The sequence below is a fragment of the Patella vulgata genome, chromosome 2 (genome assembly GCF_932274485.2).
Source record: "Patella vulgata chromosome 2, xgPatVulg1.2, whole genome shotgun sequence".
In the NCBI taxonomy this organism is placed as follows: domain Eukaryota; kingdom Metazoa; phylum Mollusca; class Gastropoda; family Patellidae; genus Patella; species Patella vulgata.
This window is the reverse complement of record NC_065880.2, coordinates 7,938,661-7,954,630: the sequence shown is the minus strand read 5'-3', so window position 1 is coordinate 7,954,630 and position 15,970 is coordinate 7,938,661. Positions and strand designations below refer to the sequence as shown.

Here is a 15,970-nt window from a genome sequence, read left to right as displayed (position 1 = left end):
ATTACTCTTTATTTTACGACTTGCCGTATTTTATTAGTCTTACAGGTCAAAGGTTGAGAGATATGGTATGTTTTGATACGTTTTGGTTGAATGAGTCAGTTGGCTAAGTTAAATGGACTGAGTAGCGGGCAATAAAAACGTGTGGTTACCAATCAGTTGATCAATTTTGATCAGGTATTGTATATTTTAAATCGTGACAATTAATTAATTACTTGTAGATGTTGGGATTGTAGCAAATATGGAAAAAAAAGTTACAAAGAAAACCCTGAAAGTCATGTCATTGTTTTTTTTTAAAATTTCCAAACATTTTTTATATTCTGTTTGGTCTTGGAGTTTGGACTTTGCCCAGTTGGCCCATGCATGTCATTCCCAGCATGCCATTCATTATGACATAAAAATGTGTTTTTGGTAATAACATTTATGAAAGTAAGTAGCGAAGTCCCTAACTCCATATCATCCAAAGTCTTCGATATTGAAAACACAAATTATTTGTTAATTTAAATCAACATTGATGTTGTGATCTTACTGGGCAAAAGATGGGCTTCTGATCCAATATTTAAGACAAAATAAACTTTTTACCATTGGTACGCGAATCGTGTACCATAGTGCGTTTCAGCGCCATTTGCATCGAGGGACTTGAAGAACAAGGCTGGACATAATTCACAAGTCATGTCAAACGGTGGCGCCATATTCTTATCTGGAGAGCATGCGCAATAAATACTATCGGTGTAGATTGGAATAACCAGACGCTAGAGATTGCCTATTTCGCCGAACATAACTGATTACGGTAGAAATTACAGTAAACACAGAAACAATTGAATGTAAATCAGTTTATATACATTCATATTACATTATTATATACATTGCAACTCGTTTGTGTCAATTTCTAGTTCCCAAATATTAGCGATTTAGTTCCTTTAATTCTTCTTCCTTATTTAAAAAATAAATTTAAAAAATATTCTATAACTACAAGAACTATCTGTTTTTTCATGGTTGACAGATTTATATTCATAGGCTTAAGGGGTGGGTGGATGGCCGAATGGTTAGCATTCGCGCGCTGTATCATACGGTCTGTCACTGAGTCAACTGGCAGGGTTTCGATTCCCCGGTTGTACGTGACAAGGAGTAGGGCGCCTGTCCAACCTCATGGGTTTTCTCCGGGTCCCTCGGTTTCCTCCCACTGCTAAAGACCCCTACGCGCAAGCAAATTATTGAAATAAAATTAAACCATATGTTAGTCCCGAAATGACCTAGTTTGTGTCGAGTGGGCCGTTAAACCCCATTTCTCTCTCTCTCTCTCATAGGCTTAATTAGTTACGTTGTACATGTAACTGTGTTTACATTTTTCAAATACTGTTGTTGGTCTGATTTGTGTCAAATTAAAATTAGTATTTCAACCACTGAGGTATTGTGCCTCAGGTAAGGTATTAAACATGTACCTCAGGTATGGTATAGTTCCTCAGGTATGCTTTCGTGTCTCAGGTATGGTATTGTGTCTCTGTTAAGGTATTTTGTCTCTGTTAAGGTATTACATGTATGCCTCTGTTAAGGTATTGTGCCTTGGGTGTGGTATTGTGCCCCAGGAAAGGTATTGTGTCTCAAGTATGGTATTGTGTCTCAGGTAAGTTATTGTGCCTCAGGTGAGGTCCATGTACATGTATATCATGCCTCTCATGTGATATCGTTCAGTAATAGTAATAGTATTATGCTGCAGGTAATTAGGTGCTGTGCTTCAGGTATGGGTTCATGCCTCAGCTGGGATTTTGTGCTTCAGGTATGGTATCGTGCCTCGGGTAAGGTATTGTGCCTCTGCTATGGTATAGTATTGGAGAAAATCTTTTGACAGACTCTGTCATGGTTTTGACCTTGGTTTAAATTGATTGATGAATAAGACCTGGACAGGTAGGGGGAGTTTAGCGGTTGCAGTGGGAGAGGGGGGGGGGACTGTCCATCAGGCGCACTTTGCACTGTAGTATTTACACTGTTAGCACACTAGACATGTATACCTCCAATACATACATATCTACAGGGCAAAGGGTCAATCCAGAAAGTCAAGTATACAAATCAAATTTCAAAATAAAAACTTGATAACAATAAATTTACAAATTTAAAACACAATTATGATAGTAGAACTGAGGTCAAGAAGCTAAGAATGGACTTTGGATGATCATATTGACTGAATTACCTAATTTGAAGCTACCTGAAATATTTGTTTATCATAGTGTAAACACTGTACAGTGGTTATCCTATAGAGATCACGTAGAGTACAACGGGTTAAAGGAACAACACCCCCTGTTCAGGTCAGAATTAAAGGTTTGTATTGTATTGGTCTTACATGCAGGGGCGGATTGGGGGGTGGGAGGGGGGTGCACAGACCTGATCAGCAACATAAAAAAAGATTTGTAAAACAACATGTTTGTGAGAAAAAAAGTGTAACGGTCATGTGCTTTATCTTTTATCATCAAATGGTGGGGATAGGATGGGCATTCAAAGCGTGAAATAATGATATAGACATGTGTGATCCTATTAATTCATTATAAAAATTGACATCTAAAGTTATGTTGGATTTCTCTCTTTACAAAAGCTCAATGTGTATGTATGCCTACGTAATTTGGAGACAATGATGGCATCATACTTTGTTAACTGTCAAATTTCCTTAACAGGAACCTGGCAAACCCCATCTTACAAAGATTTCTGGACTCACCCCTGACATGATCGTAGAAGTTAGCATGTGCATGTTGAATCATATGGTCTGTCATTCCCCGGTTGTACGTGACAATGAGTAGGGTCGCCAGTCTATCCTCGTGGGTTTTCTCTAGGTTTCCTCCCACTACTAAGACCCCTACGCGCAAGCGAATTATTGAAATCAAATTGAACCATATGTTAGTCCCAGAATGACCTAGTTTGTGTCCAGTGGACGTTTAAACGCCATTTCTCTCTCTCTCTCTCTGCTAATCAGGAGGTCTAAGGTTTGCTCCTGTTATTGTCCTAGAATGTTCCTCAAGATTTTCGGGGGTGGTTCCCCCTTGCCAGTTTGTGTCCTGTGTGGGTTAAAACTCTCTCTCTCTCTTTTTCTCTCTCTCTCCCTCTCTCTCTCTCTATAGAAGTGTTTTCAGCCATTCCAGTTGATATCTGTATGTCAAGTTGTACTGGTACAGTGTACCCTGTACTTTTTGTACAACAAGATAGATATTACATCTACTTGTATAAGAATCAAGGTTAGTGATGTCCTTGATAGAATCAACCTCTCTTCAATTTAAAGATATAGTTTCATATTTTCTTAGAAAGTCAGAACATAATTGTATTACTTAAAGATACATTATGGGAGATTCGATAACGAGTTGGCAGTTCTCACTATGATAATTAAAAACTAGATAACGTAAAGGCAATTTGCTGGAAATTTCATTCAAATTGATCCACTATGAACCGAGAACTAAGCGAATGAAATTTCTGCCTAGCCTCGGTCATCATTACTAAAGTCAGTACGTTAAACAGCATAGTCTCGATTATCCATTTAATCATTTAATCGAGAAGGAAAGTTATGCAGTAAATCAGATCACAATCCACTTAAGATCGCAGGCTAGCGATGCCATGTAGAGTTGATTATGGTCTGGATAAGTTAATTAATGTCTAATTAATAATTTAGATAACATTTCAGGCCTAAAGAAAGACCTGCAATAGACAGATTTAGCTGTTGCATAATGTATGTTTAAATTAATACAATACTATTTCTATACAATCATAGGAATTATTCTGGGGTGCGTTTTATCATAAGGTCTGTCATTGAGTCAACTGGCGTGGTTTCGATTCCCCGGTTGTATGTGACAAGGAGTAGGGTCGCTTGTCCAACCTCATTGGTTTTTTCTGGGTCATCCGGTTTCCTCCCACTGCTATAGACCTCTACACGCAAGCGAATTATTGAAATAAAATTAAACCATATGTTAAGGAAATCTGAAGGACTCATAGAAAACCATAAGGTCAGACACAGCGACCCTACTCCTTGACCCTACTCCTTGTCACGTACATACAGGAAACCAAAACCAAGCCATTTGACCCAATGACAGAACTTTTGATGCAACGTGCACATGTTAACTTTTCGTCCCGCCCCTTCATATGGTAGGACTGTATATAGATGTATTTTAAGGCTTTATTTTAACTTATTATTTTAAACAGATGACTTAAAAAAAAAATACAATTGTTGCTTGAACTTAACAAAATGTCCTTGATAAAATATCCTTGATAAAATATCCTTGATAAAATGTCCTTGATTAAATGTCCTTGATAAAATCCACCGTCATGTAACTTAACACAATGTCCTTGATATAATGAACCTTTTTCTACTCACCAAAATGTCTTTTTAATGAACAAAATAACACACAACTCTAGACATTGTTGGCTTTCTGTCAAATTTTCATCATGTATCTTTATACATAACCATATGATCATTCTGTCAACACAATTATAACATCATTCATACATGTAGTATGTACATGTCCCGGATGCATTTATGATAGTGGACAGCCATCAACATTTCATTCAAAGAGCGTAAATAGGGCTTACGTGTACTAGTTTAAACAGAGGTTAAATAGGAGCTTACCAGTTTAAACAGGGGTCAAACAGGCGTTATAGGAGTTAACTAGCTTAAACGGAGGTCAAACAGGTGTTATAGGAGCTACATGTAACTAGTTTAAACAGAGGTCAAACAGGTGTTATAGGAGCTAACTACATGTAGTTTAAACAGAGGCTAAACAGGCATTATAGGAGCTAACTATTTTAAACAGAGGTCAAACAGGCATTATAGGAGCTAACTAGTTTAAACAGAGATCAAACAGGTGTTATAGGAGCTAATTACTAGTTTAAACAGAGGTTTAGTATATGATATAGGAGCTAATACATGTAACTAGTTTAAACAGAGGTTAAGTAGACGATATAGGAGCTACATTTGTAACTGAATACTTTGCAATATTACACATACTGCACCGTTTTAGGCAATAGGAATCAATAGGAATGGTCTCTAATTAGGAATATCAGTCCAAAAATGTTTCAATTCCATTCTGTATTTACGTGTACAAAGATATGTGGAATTAAAATGTCATTGATGTATGTTGCTCACTATGCAATAAGCCTGTCACCATTTTGTTAACTGTGAGGAGGCTTGGGTGGCCGAATGGTTAACAAGTGCGTGTTGGATCAGAAGGTTTGGGTAACACTTGCACATTGGATTAGAAGGTCTGTCGTTGATTCAAGTGGCGTGGTTCGATTTGCTGGGTGTATGTGTCGAGCAGACGTTAAACCCCATTTCTCTTTCTCTCTTTATAAAATTAATTATTTGTCTTTATTTTGTGTATTTCAGATCACCATGACGATGACATTAGGTCAGCAGATAAAAACATGGTTTATATTACATCTATTAATGGGTTACGTGTTCGTAGCGAGTGGTTTGATCGTGTGTTTTCTCATGTTGTGTGCCTGTATTGTCTGGCCGTTTAATAAACATCTATACAGAAAGATCATCGTACATTTAGCGTACGCTCATTGGTCATGTAAGTTGACATTTTTTTTATCCTGCATTTAATAGTGTGGGCCGAGAAAGTTCATCAGGATTTTCCAGAGTGGTTTCCCCTTGTCAGTGGTTCGAGTGCCTGGCAAGGGACAATGTATAGTTGTTCGAAAGGGACAAAATACCAAGGTCTCATGTACACATTGGTGTGCACGTAAGAAATCCCTTGGCAGTTGGAATTCGATATAAGAGAAGGCTGGCTGTATTATGATTTTCAAAATTTTCCACCTACTACACTTTATGCATATCCCCGTCTTCATTATCGCAGTCGGAGCAGAACAATACGACGTTAAACCCCATTTCGTTTCCTGTGCCATACACAAAGTTAGAAATTAAAGCTTTATTTTTCTGCAGCATACAGAATTTTCTTGCTACTTTCAATTTACTTTGCAATATCATGTTTGTTTTCATTGGGGGTGGTGGATGGCCGATTGGTTAGCGTCTCTCTTGTTTTGGAATACACGTAAAAGATCCCTTGGCAGTTTGAATTTGATATAATAATAGGCGATAGTGCCACTACCCGGGCAAAATTTCCCTCATAGCACACTGTATGGCATATGCCCGTCTTCATTAGCCCAGTATAGGAGCAGTAGGACGACGTTGAACCCCATTTCATTTCATTTTCATCTCTGTCTTGTTTTCAGTGTTTATATCACTAGGAGAATGGTGGTCTGGATCAGAATGTCTGTTATATACGAGTCCTGAGGTTTTAAAGATGGTGGGAAAGGAACATATTCTCGTGGTCATGAATCATAAATACGATATTGATTGGTTGATGACGTGGCTTCTAGCAGAACGATTTGGAATGCTTGGGGTAAAATTCATTTTTTTAAAAATATTTTCTAACATTAAAGTTTAAGTATGTTACCAATCTGATGAAAATACAGGTCTATATTTCGTTTTGTTTTGTTATACTTTCGATGGCCTACACTGCATGAAGATCTGGCGGATTTTACTGGAAGGTCGCATCATACGAGCAGCTTTTGACCTTATGACATCAGACATTGATTAAGCAATCAGCCTTGACGTTTCTAGTGATTTACCCAAAATTCTGTGTACCTCACGCCAAAAACTCGCCGTAACAGACCATTTCATTGGATAATCCCTCACATCATCCAGAACGCGGGTAATATAACAACTCTTCAAGATCCTAGTGTAGTGAAGACAAGTAAAACGAAATTTTGAATTATAAAAAATGAAACGAAGTAGGATCTGCGTTAGTCAAATCCTGATGTGGGCCTAGAAGGACCCTCGAAAGTTTTGCCTAGACTTTGAAGTTGGAATTTGAAATAAAAGTAGCCTGTAACGCCGCTTTCCAGGCAAAATTTCCCTCCGCACACTGTATGGCGTATGCTTGTGGGTGCAGGACGTTAAATCTTTTTCATTTCATTTCACATTTTTTTAATATGCTGATAACACAAACTAGCTCAAAACATACGTTGTATATAAACAGGTATTGTTTTTAGAAACAAAATATCTTCCACAGTAGTCATATTTTCCACAGTAGTCAAATATTCCACAGTAGTCATATATTTTAAAATAGTCATATTCTCCAATCAATGTGTTGAATAAATATAGCTTTAAATAATTTATTTTTTTCATCTTTTGTAGAATTGTAAGATTTATGGTAAAGAAATGTTGAAATATGTTCCGTTGATTGGTTGGGCCTGGTATTTTAATGAAAGTATATTTTTAAAACGAAATTGGGAATCTGACAAAAAGACAATAGAAAATGATTTAAAGAAATTAACAGATTATCCAGACGGTTATTGGGTGACGGTATGTATTACTGTACAGTGTAAATATATTTTACAGGCTGGTAAAGCAAAGCTATTATCTTGATAATCATTGATTAATGAAGGAATCCGTTTTGTGTCCTGTTACCGAAATATGCGGTTTAAAATATGTTTTAAAAAGTCTTAAATCACATGGAATCTCAATCTGATTAAAATACAGATCTATATTTCATTTCCTTTTGTTTTGTACTTTCGATGGCCTGTACTACATGAAGATCTGACCAGACCGTTTCATTTGCTAATCCCTCACATCAACCAGAACGCAAGTTCTTGGCGTGAGGGTGGCTAGGTAGATAAGGCGCTAGCTCGCTAGCCTGGAGGTCGGGTGTTCGATCTCTGCATTTGCCGAGAAAGTTCATCTGGATTTTCCGACGTGGTTTCCACTTGTCGTTGGTGCAGAACGGAGGGCCTGACAAGGACAGTTGTCTAGTCCTTCGGATAAAACGAAAAACCGAGGTCCTGTGTATACATTGGAATGCACGTAAAAGATCCCTTGGCTGTTGGAATTCGATATAAGAGTAGGCGATAGTGCCACTGCCCGGGCAAATTTACCTCATAGCACACTGTATGGCATATGCCCGTCTTCATTAGCCCAGTATAGGAGCAGAAAAGTAGGACGTTAAACCCCATTTCATTTCATTTCTTGGCGTGAGACTCCCAAAACTGTGGGTATCCTACTAGAAACATCAACGCTGATTGGTTAATCAAATGTCTGACATCATATGGTCAAGAGCCATTTGTATCACTCCTGACACGACCTCCCACTACAGCTGGTCAAATCTTCATGTAGTAGAGGCCATCGAAAGTATAAAAAAAACGAAACAAAATATAGATCTGTATTTAAACCGATTTACATTCAATCATTTCCGTTTTTACAGTAATATCAAATCAGTTATGTATGGCGAAATACGCCAGAAATCTCAATCGAATGGCAACCTCTAGCGTTTGGTTATTCCAGTCTACACCGTTAGTAACAATATGGCGTCACCGTTGGTTATTCCAGTCTACACCGTTAGTAACAATATGGCGTCACTGTTTGAAATGACTTGCAGAATATGTCTAGCCTTATTCTTTGTGTCCCTTGTTACAATGGAACTGAAACGCATTACGGTACACAATTCTTGTACCAATGGTAAAATGTTTATTTCGTCTTAAATATTGGATATCAGAAGCCATCTTTTCCCGGTAAGATCACAACATCAATGTCAAAGACTTTAGATGATATCGAGTTAGAGACATAAAGATACATTATGGGAGATAAGATAAAGAGATGGCAGTTCTCCCTATAATAGTTAAAATCTAGATAGTGTAAAGGTAATTTGCTGAAAATTTCAGTCAAATTGATCCACTATGAGCCGAGAAAGAAGCGGGTGAAATTTTCGCATAGTCTCGGTCATCATTACTAAAATCATCAATATAAACAGCATAGTCTCGATTATCCACTTTTTCTGATTTAATTATCAATAGCTGTTAGTGGCATATAGGAATCTAATCCAGCCAACATCGAAGGCTAGCCTTGACTCGAGAGTTGATTATGGTCTGGATAAGTTAATTAATATCTAATTGATAATTTAGATAACATTTCAGGCCTAAAGAAAGACTTGTAATAAGCAGATTTTGCTCTTGGATAATGCATGTTTAACTACTTTAACTGACTTCAAGATTAAATCGAAAAGGAAATCACGTAGATTTTTACATAAATAGATCTGTCGTGTTTTTGTGTATTTCAGTGTTTGTTATTTCCTGAGGGAACACGATTTACAGAAGATAAACATAAAGCTAGTTTAGAAGTGTCAAGGTCAAGAGGTTATCCCGATATGAAACATCATCTTTTACCACGACCAAAAGGTTTCATACTCTCGATACAAAATATGAAAGGAAAAAGTGAGTGCCAATTTAATAAATGATAATAATAATAATAATAATCGTCTTTATATAGCGCAGGAATTCAAACCAAAAGGCTGCTCGTTGGCACAAAATATGAAATTAAAAAGTGACTGCTGATTTAATAAATAAATAAATAATAATAATTGTCTTATATAGTGCTGGAATTCCAACCAAAAGGCTGCTCGTTGACGCAAATTACAGTGTCGTTAAAGTCATTAACAATATGACTGCCAGAATAGTTCTGTTGTCTTTGTTAAGACGAGAAGTAGGGTCGACTGTCCAACCTTGTGGGTTTTGTCTGGGTCCTCCGGTTCCCTCCCACTGCTAAAGACCCCTGCACACAAGCGAATTATTGAAATAAAATTGAGCCATATGTTACTTCCGAAATGACCTAATTTGTGTCGAGTGTATGTTAAACCCCATTTCACTGTCTCCTTGGTGAAGACAACACTATGATTTATAATATGATTGTTTTTTTATTCAGTACCAGCAGTATATGATTTAACAATAGCGTTTCCTAGCGATGGTCCAGAACCAACATTAATGAATGTTATACAGGGAAAATCAGTTACAGCTCATTTACTCGTTAGGTACGTTTAAACATACATGTATCACTGTAACTCAGGTATCATTTAATCTTGTGTATCTAGCACTAATTTCTTTCACAATCTTTTAATGTCAAATCTTTGTTTAAAAAATCATAAAAAAATCATTTAAAATCACCTAAATCATCTAATTTGGACACACATTATCAAAATTGAATGGTCAGCTTTAAACTGGACATAAGTACAAATTAGACTATTTTCGGTGATTTTAAACGATTTTTACGAATTTTTAAACAAAGATTTGATATTAAATGAATGTGGAAGATTAAGTGATACCCTGATTACAGTGTATGCAAGAGGTAAATCTGCCTATTGCAAATCTCTCTTTATACTTAAATTTTAAATGAATTATTAATTAGACATTTAATAACTCACCAAGTCCATAATCATCTCTTGATGCCATCGGATGGCATATGTTTTGGGGTTGATGATTTACCGTTTATCGTACCAACTTTAGTAATCGAGGCTAGGCCTAAAATTCAAAAGCTAATATCTCGGTTCAGAGTGGAGCAATTGGATTGAAATTTTCAAATCTATTTTTTAACTATTTATAACTATTTAGATAATTATCTAATCTCTCATAATGCCTCTTTATGTTCTACATGTATCTGATCATATGTTTATTCATGCTGTTTACAGGGATTCACTTAAATAATTACAAATTTTTGTTACAGAGATAGAGATAGAAAGAGAGAGGGAGATAGTCTTTTAATTTGTTTATGTATATTATTTTCAGGAGATTTGATTTAGATAAAGTACCTGTAGATACGGATGAGGAGGCAGCAGTTTGGTTACGTGATTTATTTCAAGAAAAAGTATGTAAACTTATTTGGGTATCACCGTGATGATTTTGTGCTGTGTAATTCTTATTTAAGTCCACTTATTTGCCTGCATGTACTTTTAACCTGAGTGGCCGTGACATTGTGGTGCCAACAATACAAGCATAATCTTTAAGTGGCATTTAGCAATCGGAAACACATTAACAGTTTTTATGGGATACAATCAAGCTTGATAACGATAAGAGGATACTTGTCGAAACATCGTGCTTTTAGAATAAAACTAGTGATTGTATCCCATAAAAACTGTGTTCTGTTAACAAAACAAGCAGCCATTTTTCTGGCCAAGACCTTTGTTTGTTTACAATCAGATATCAGACATCCAGACAACAACTGTTAGTACAAGCGTCTTTTGACCCTATGACGTCAGACATTTTATTAACCAATCAGTGTTGATGTTTCTAGTAGTTTACCCACAGTTCCATGCACCTCATGTCAAAAAGTTACCGCAACAGACCGTTACATTGGCTAATCCCTCACATCATCCAGAACGCGGGTTATTTAACAGCGCTTCCAGATCCTAGTGTTGTAAAAACAAGTAAAACAAATTTTTGAACTATAAAAATTGAAACGAAATAGGATCTGTATTTCAATCAGATTGGTTGTTACATCTAGGCGACATCTATTTCCTCCCAGTGTTCAGACTGAAAAACATTCGTGGACAGCTGGCAATTCACAAAATTATCATTTTTATGCACCCTCGTGGAAAAGTGGACGTATATTGCCGTCGGTCTGCCTGTCGGTCTGTCTGTCCGTTTCTTGTGAATGCTCTAACGCCAAACTTTATCAGCCGATTGTTTTAGAATTGATCTATATTGTTTACATTAGTGAGATATAGAATCCTATTTAATTTCAATAATTTCCGTTTATTATGTCTAGAGTTATGGCCCTTGTTTCACTTTGTTGAACCTTGTGAACACTCTTAACGCCAAAAGTTATCATCCAAACTTTGTGAAATTTCTATTTTATTTTTATCTTTCAGGATGAAATATTTGAAAATTTTATGCAAAAACAGAAATTTGAAGGTGTACCATATAAAATACCAAGTCGGCCTTATGATCTGATCATTACTATATTCTGGTTCGTTTTAACGTGCGTTCCATTATTTAAATATCTGGGTGGAATATTTCTATCAGGAACAATATTACAACAAGTTATATGTATATCAGTTATAACTATAGGTAAGTATATATAACAGTACAAGTTATATGGGGGGGTTGGATGGCTGAATGGTTAGTGTGCGCGCTGTATCATAAAGTCTGTCATTGACTCGACTGGCGTGGTTTCGAATCCCCGGTTATACGTATCAAGGAGTAGGGTCGCCTGTCCAACCTCGTGGGTTTTCTCCGGGGCCTCCGGTTTCCTCCCACTGCTAAAGACCCCTACGCGCAAGCGAATTATGTATATAAAATTAAACCATATGTTAGTCTCGAAATGACCTAGTTTGTGTCGAGTGGACGTTAAACCCCATTTCTCTCTCTCTCACAAGTTCTATGTATATCAATCATTAAAGTAAGTATATGTAACAGTACAACAAGTTATATGTAAATCGGGTGGGGGGGGCATGGTGGCTAAGTGGGTAAGACGCTGGCTCGCTAGCCTGGAGGTTGGGTGTTTGATCCCTGCATTGGCTGAGAAAGTACATCCAGATTTTCCGGCATGGTTTCCCACTTGTCAGTGAAGCAGGACAGAGGGCCTTACAAGAACAGCTGTCTGGTCATTTTAATGGGATGAAAAAACCAAGGTCCCATGTACACATTGGAGTGCACGTAAAAGATCCCTTGGAAGTTGGAATTTGTTATAAGAGTAGGCCATAGTGCCGCTGTCCAGGCAAAATTTCCCTCATAGCACACTGTATGGCGTATGACCGTCTTCATTAGCCCAGTATAGGAGCAGAACAGTAGGACGTTGAACCCCATTTCATTTCTTTCCTTTGTACTACAGGCAAGGAATTCCTATTGTGCAAAAAAGGACACAATTTTATCTCCTCGAGTCTACTTTCAGTTTAGCACTTCCTGTTTAGCACTTCCTGTCTTCTGTAATTTCAGCGTCTGTAGGTGTTCGATGGATGATAGGAGTAACAGAAATAGCCAGGGGTTCACACTATGGAACAGAAAACAACAAAAATCACAAAAAGGTCAACTAAAAGGTCAACCTGCTAATTAGCATAATTTATGCATTTATAACTCAGGATGTTTAACCCAATCAGACTGGTTGTTACAGATAGCCTGCAGGGTGTCAATCGCCCTGCTGAGTCTGTTTTCATAAACCACCCATTAGACTTGCAATCACTTATATCATACATTTTATTAACACAACACATTTAAATAGAAAAAAATTATTAATGCTATGTTCCCACTGTCACGCGATGTGTTGCGATAGGATTGTTCCTATTGAGTCCACGATCTGGTACATGCAGATACGTTTTTGATAAAATCAACACATTTAAATAGAAAAAAATTACTAATGCTGGGCTCCCTCTGTCGTGTAATGCGTTGCGATAGGATTGTCCCTATTGAGTCCACAATTTGGTACGTGCAGATACATGTACAATCAACACGATTGCTAGGAATGATTGTAATATGTGATAAGACCTGATAGGATCACCACGATAACACCACGATTTCAATCGTAGCTCGAATAATGATAGTGGGAACCTAGTATGATTTATTATTTCATTTTACAATGGTACTTAAATTGCCTGATAGACTACCATCGTTGAAGCATCGCTGATATAAATTATATATTAGTCTACTGGTATATTATACTAGGAATGATTTGACGATGTTACTTTGTCAGTAGATTAATTCAGTTGAGAAATTGATGTGTTAAATTTAGTGCTCACAAAAATATTCATATTCAAATAGTTTTTGCGAATTTTTAAACAAAGATTTGATATTAAACAAATTAGTGCTAGATACACAAGATTAAATGATACCCATGTTACAGTGCCATGAGTGAGATTTAGTGATAGAGCACAATAAAAACACAACAAATATTTATATGGAAAATAATCATTTGGATGTTTTACATATAGCATGATGATTTGACTGCTTATTGTCACTGCAGTCACAATACGATATGTATTGTGATTCACCAACCTCGTGGGTTTTCTCTGTGTCTTTCTGTTTTCTCCCACTACTAAAACCCCTACGCGCAAGCAAATTCTTGAAATAAAATTGAACCATATGGTAGTCCTGAAATGACTTAGTTTGTGTCAAGTGGATGTTAAACCCCATTTCTCTCTCTTATATACTTGGTGAATTTTCGCGCTATATGTATAACAACCAGTTATTGTATTCTATTTAAATGTTTGTTGCGTTTTAATTTATACACGCAATATGAATGTATTTTGTTTTTATTGAATTTATAAAACATTAATGTAATGTCTTTCAACCCTGCTGAACTTACATGACTAGACTTGATCATCCCTGACCCTGGATCTCCATTGGTCCATAGCCTTGAGTTTTGATTATCCAGTCCAGCGGATGATTGTGGGTTGGAGGCTTTTTACATCAACCTTATCATTAATTAGAATCTTTTTTTTATTTAAAACACAATTTTCATTCAGATCATCCAGACATATTTCCCAATAATAATTTCTACTTAAGCAATTTAATAAGTAAGTCCCTAAATAAAGAGGGTTGGGTGGCTGAATGGTTAGCGTGCGTGCGCTGTATCATAAAGTCTGTCATTGAGTCGACTGGCGTGGTTTCAAATCCCCGGAGTAGGGTCGCCTGTCCAACCTCATGGGTTTTCTCCGGGTCCTCCGGTTTCCTCCCACTGCTAAAGACCCCTACGCGCAAGCGAATTATTGAAATAAAAATAAAAACCATATGTTAGTCCCGAAATGACCTAGTTTGTGTCAGTGAAGGTTAAACCCTCTCTCTCTCTCTCTCTCTCTCCCATTAAAAACCTGATACAAAAAAAAGCAAGCCAAATGGACTTATATGAATTAGCTTCCATGGTACAATATAGTAAAGGCGGGCATTATTATAAAATTTTAGTTCTCATGCAAATAAACATGTAAAGGATTGATTTATATAACTAAGGACCTGGCACAAAATCTAATGGCCAGCGTCCAACATCGTGGGTTTTCTCCAGGCCCTCCGGTTTCTGCCCATTGCTAAAGAGTAAAGACAGCTACGCACAAGCATAGTCCCACAATGACCTAGTTTGTGTTGAGTGGACATTAAACCCCATTCATCTCTCATCTCATTTAGTGGACAGCACAAGTTTAGTATGTCTGGGTATAAGAAACTAATGTAAGACGAGGACATGCCAAAATATTGTTAATTTGTATATTTTTTTTTTTTGCATCTGTTATATTGCTGAATAATTAGCTTATTATTGGATATATTTATGCCTGTGATTGTTATGGTTTTTTTGTTTTTTTTTGTTTTCTTTTTGTGTCAGAAAGTAAGTTTTCTGATTATTTCATCCAAATTTGTTAAATATGAAAGCCAAAATATACTGATCTGGAAATGACAAACCTGTACCAGACACCAGAGGTCTCATGTCTGATAAAGCTTGAATCATGTCTGACTTTGTCTGTGACAGGTGCCTTAGGCCTAATAAAAAACAAAGAGAGATGCTAATTGTAGGCCATATGGAGGAGGTTCGGGAATTTCCGGAATCCTAAATGGCTGCTTTATATAAATGAGTATTTTGGGGAATACTAACCCTAACCTTAACCCTTTCAAGGAGGTAAAAGGTAAATTGGATCAGTCTTCTAAAAAGGGTTAGGGTAAGGGTTAGTTTTCCCCAAATTACTCTATCTATATAAAGCGTCCATTTTGGATTCCGGAAATACCCTTATTACCAGGTTATGAAATATGATAATTTTGTTAAACATTTTATTTATTAGGATTGAATATTTAAACCTTAACATGAACTTGTCATTTATAATGAAACTTACAGTATTTGTTTCAATTTGATTAAAACACAGATCCTATTTCGTGTCATTTTTTATAGTTCAAGATTTCATTTCTACTTGACTTTACTACACTAAGATCTGGAAGAGTTGTTATATAACTTGCATTCTGGATGATGTGAGAATTTAGCCAGTCAAATGGCCTAAGTCACGTTGTTATTGTGTGGCGCATGGAACTGTGTAATCATTCACAGCGATAGAAAACAAAACAGAAAAATTTGTATTCCCAAATAACCACTTGGAACACCGCCGCAAAAAGTTAAACGAATGAATGACATCACATGGTCAAAGACGCCCATATGACCCCTGAAGCGACCACCCACTAAAACCAGTAAGATTTTTATGTAGTGGAG

General features: G+C 36.7%; 1 protein-coding gene across 1 annotated transcript; it reads left to right on the top strand.

Annotated features, from left to right (window-relative positions):
- The first annotated feature begins 65 nt into the window (after positions 1-65).
- LOC126809980 (1-acyl-sn-glycerol-3-phosphate acyltransferase gamma) lies at positions 66-15,639 on the top strand. Its single transcript, XM_050534867.2, has 9 exons — positions 66-174; positions 5,354-5,543; positions 6,205-6,374; positions 7,172-7,339; positions 9,087-9,240; positions 9,728-9,833; positions 10,585-10,663; positions 11,667-11,865; positions 12,733-15,639. The coding sequence occupies exons 2-9, from the start codon at positions 5,360-5,362 to the stop codon at positions 12,828-12,830; spliced, it is 1,158 nt and encodes a 385-aa protein (XP_050390824.1). The 5' UTR covers positions 66-174; positions 5,354-5,359; the 3' UTR covers positions 12,831-15,639.
- Positions 15,640-15,970: the final 331 nt, after the last annotated feature.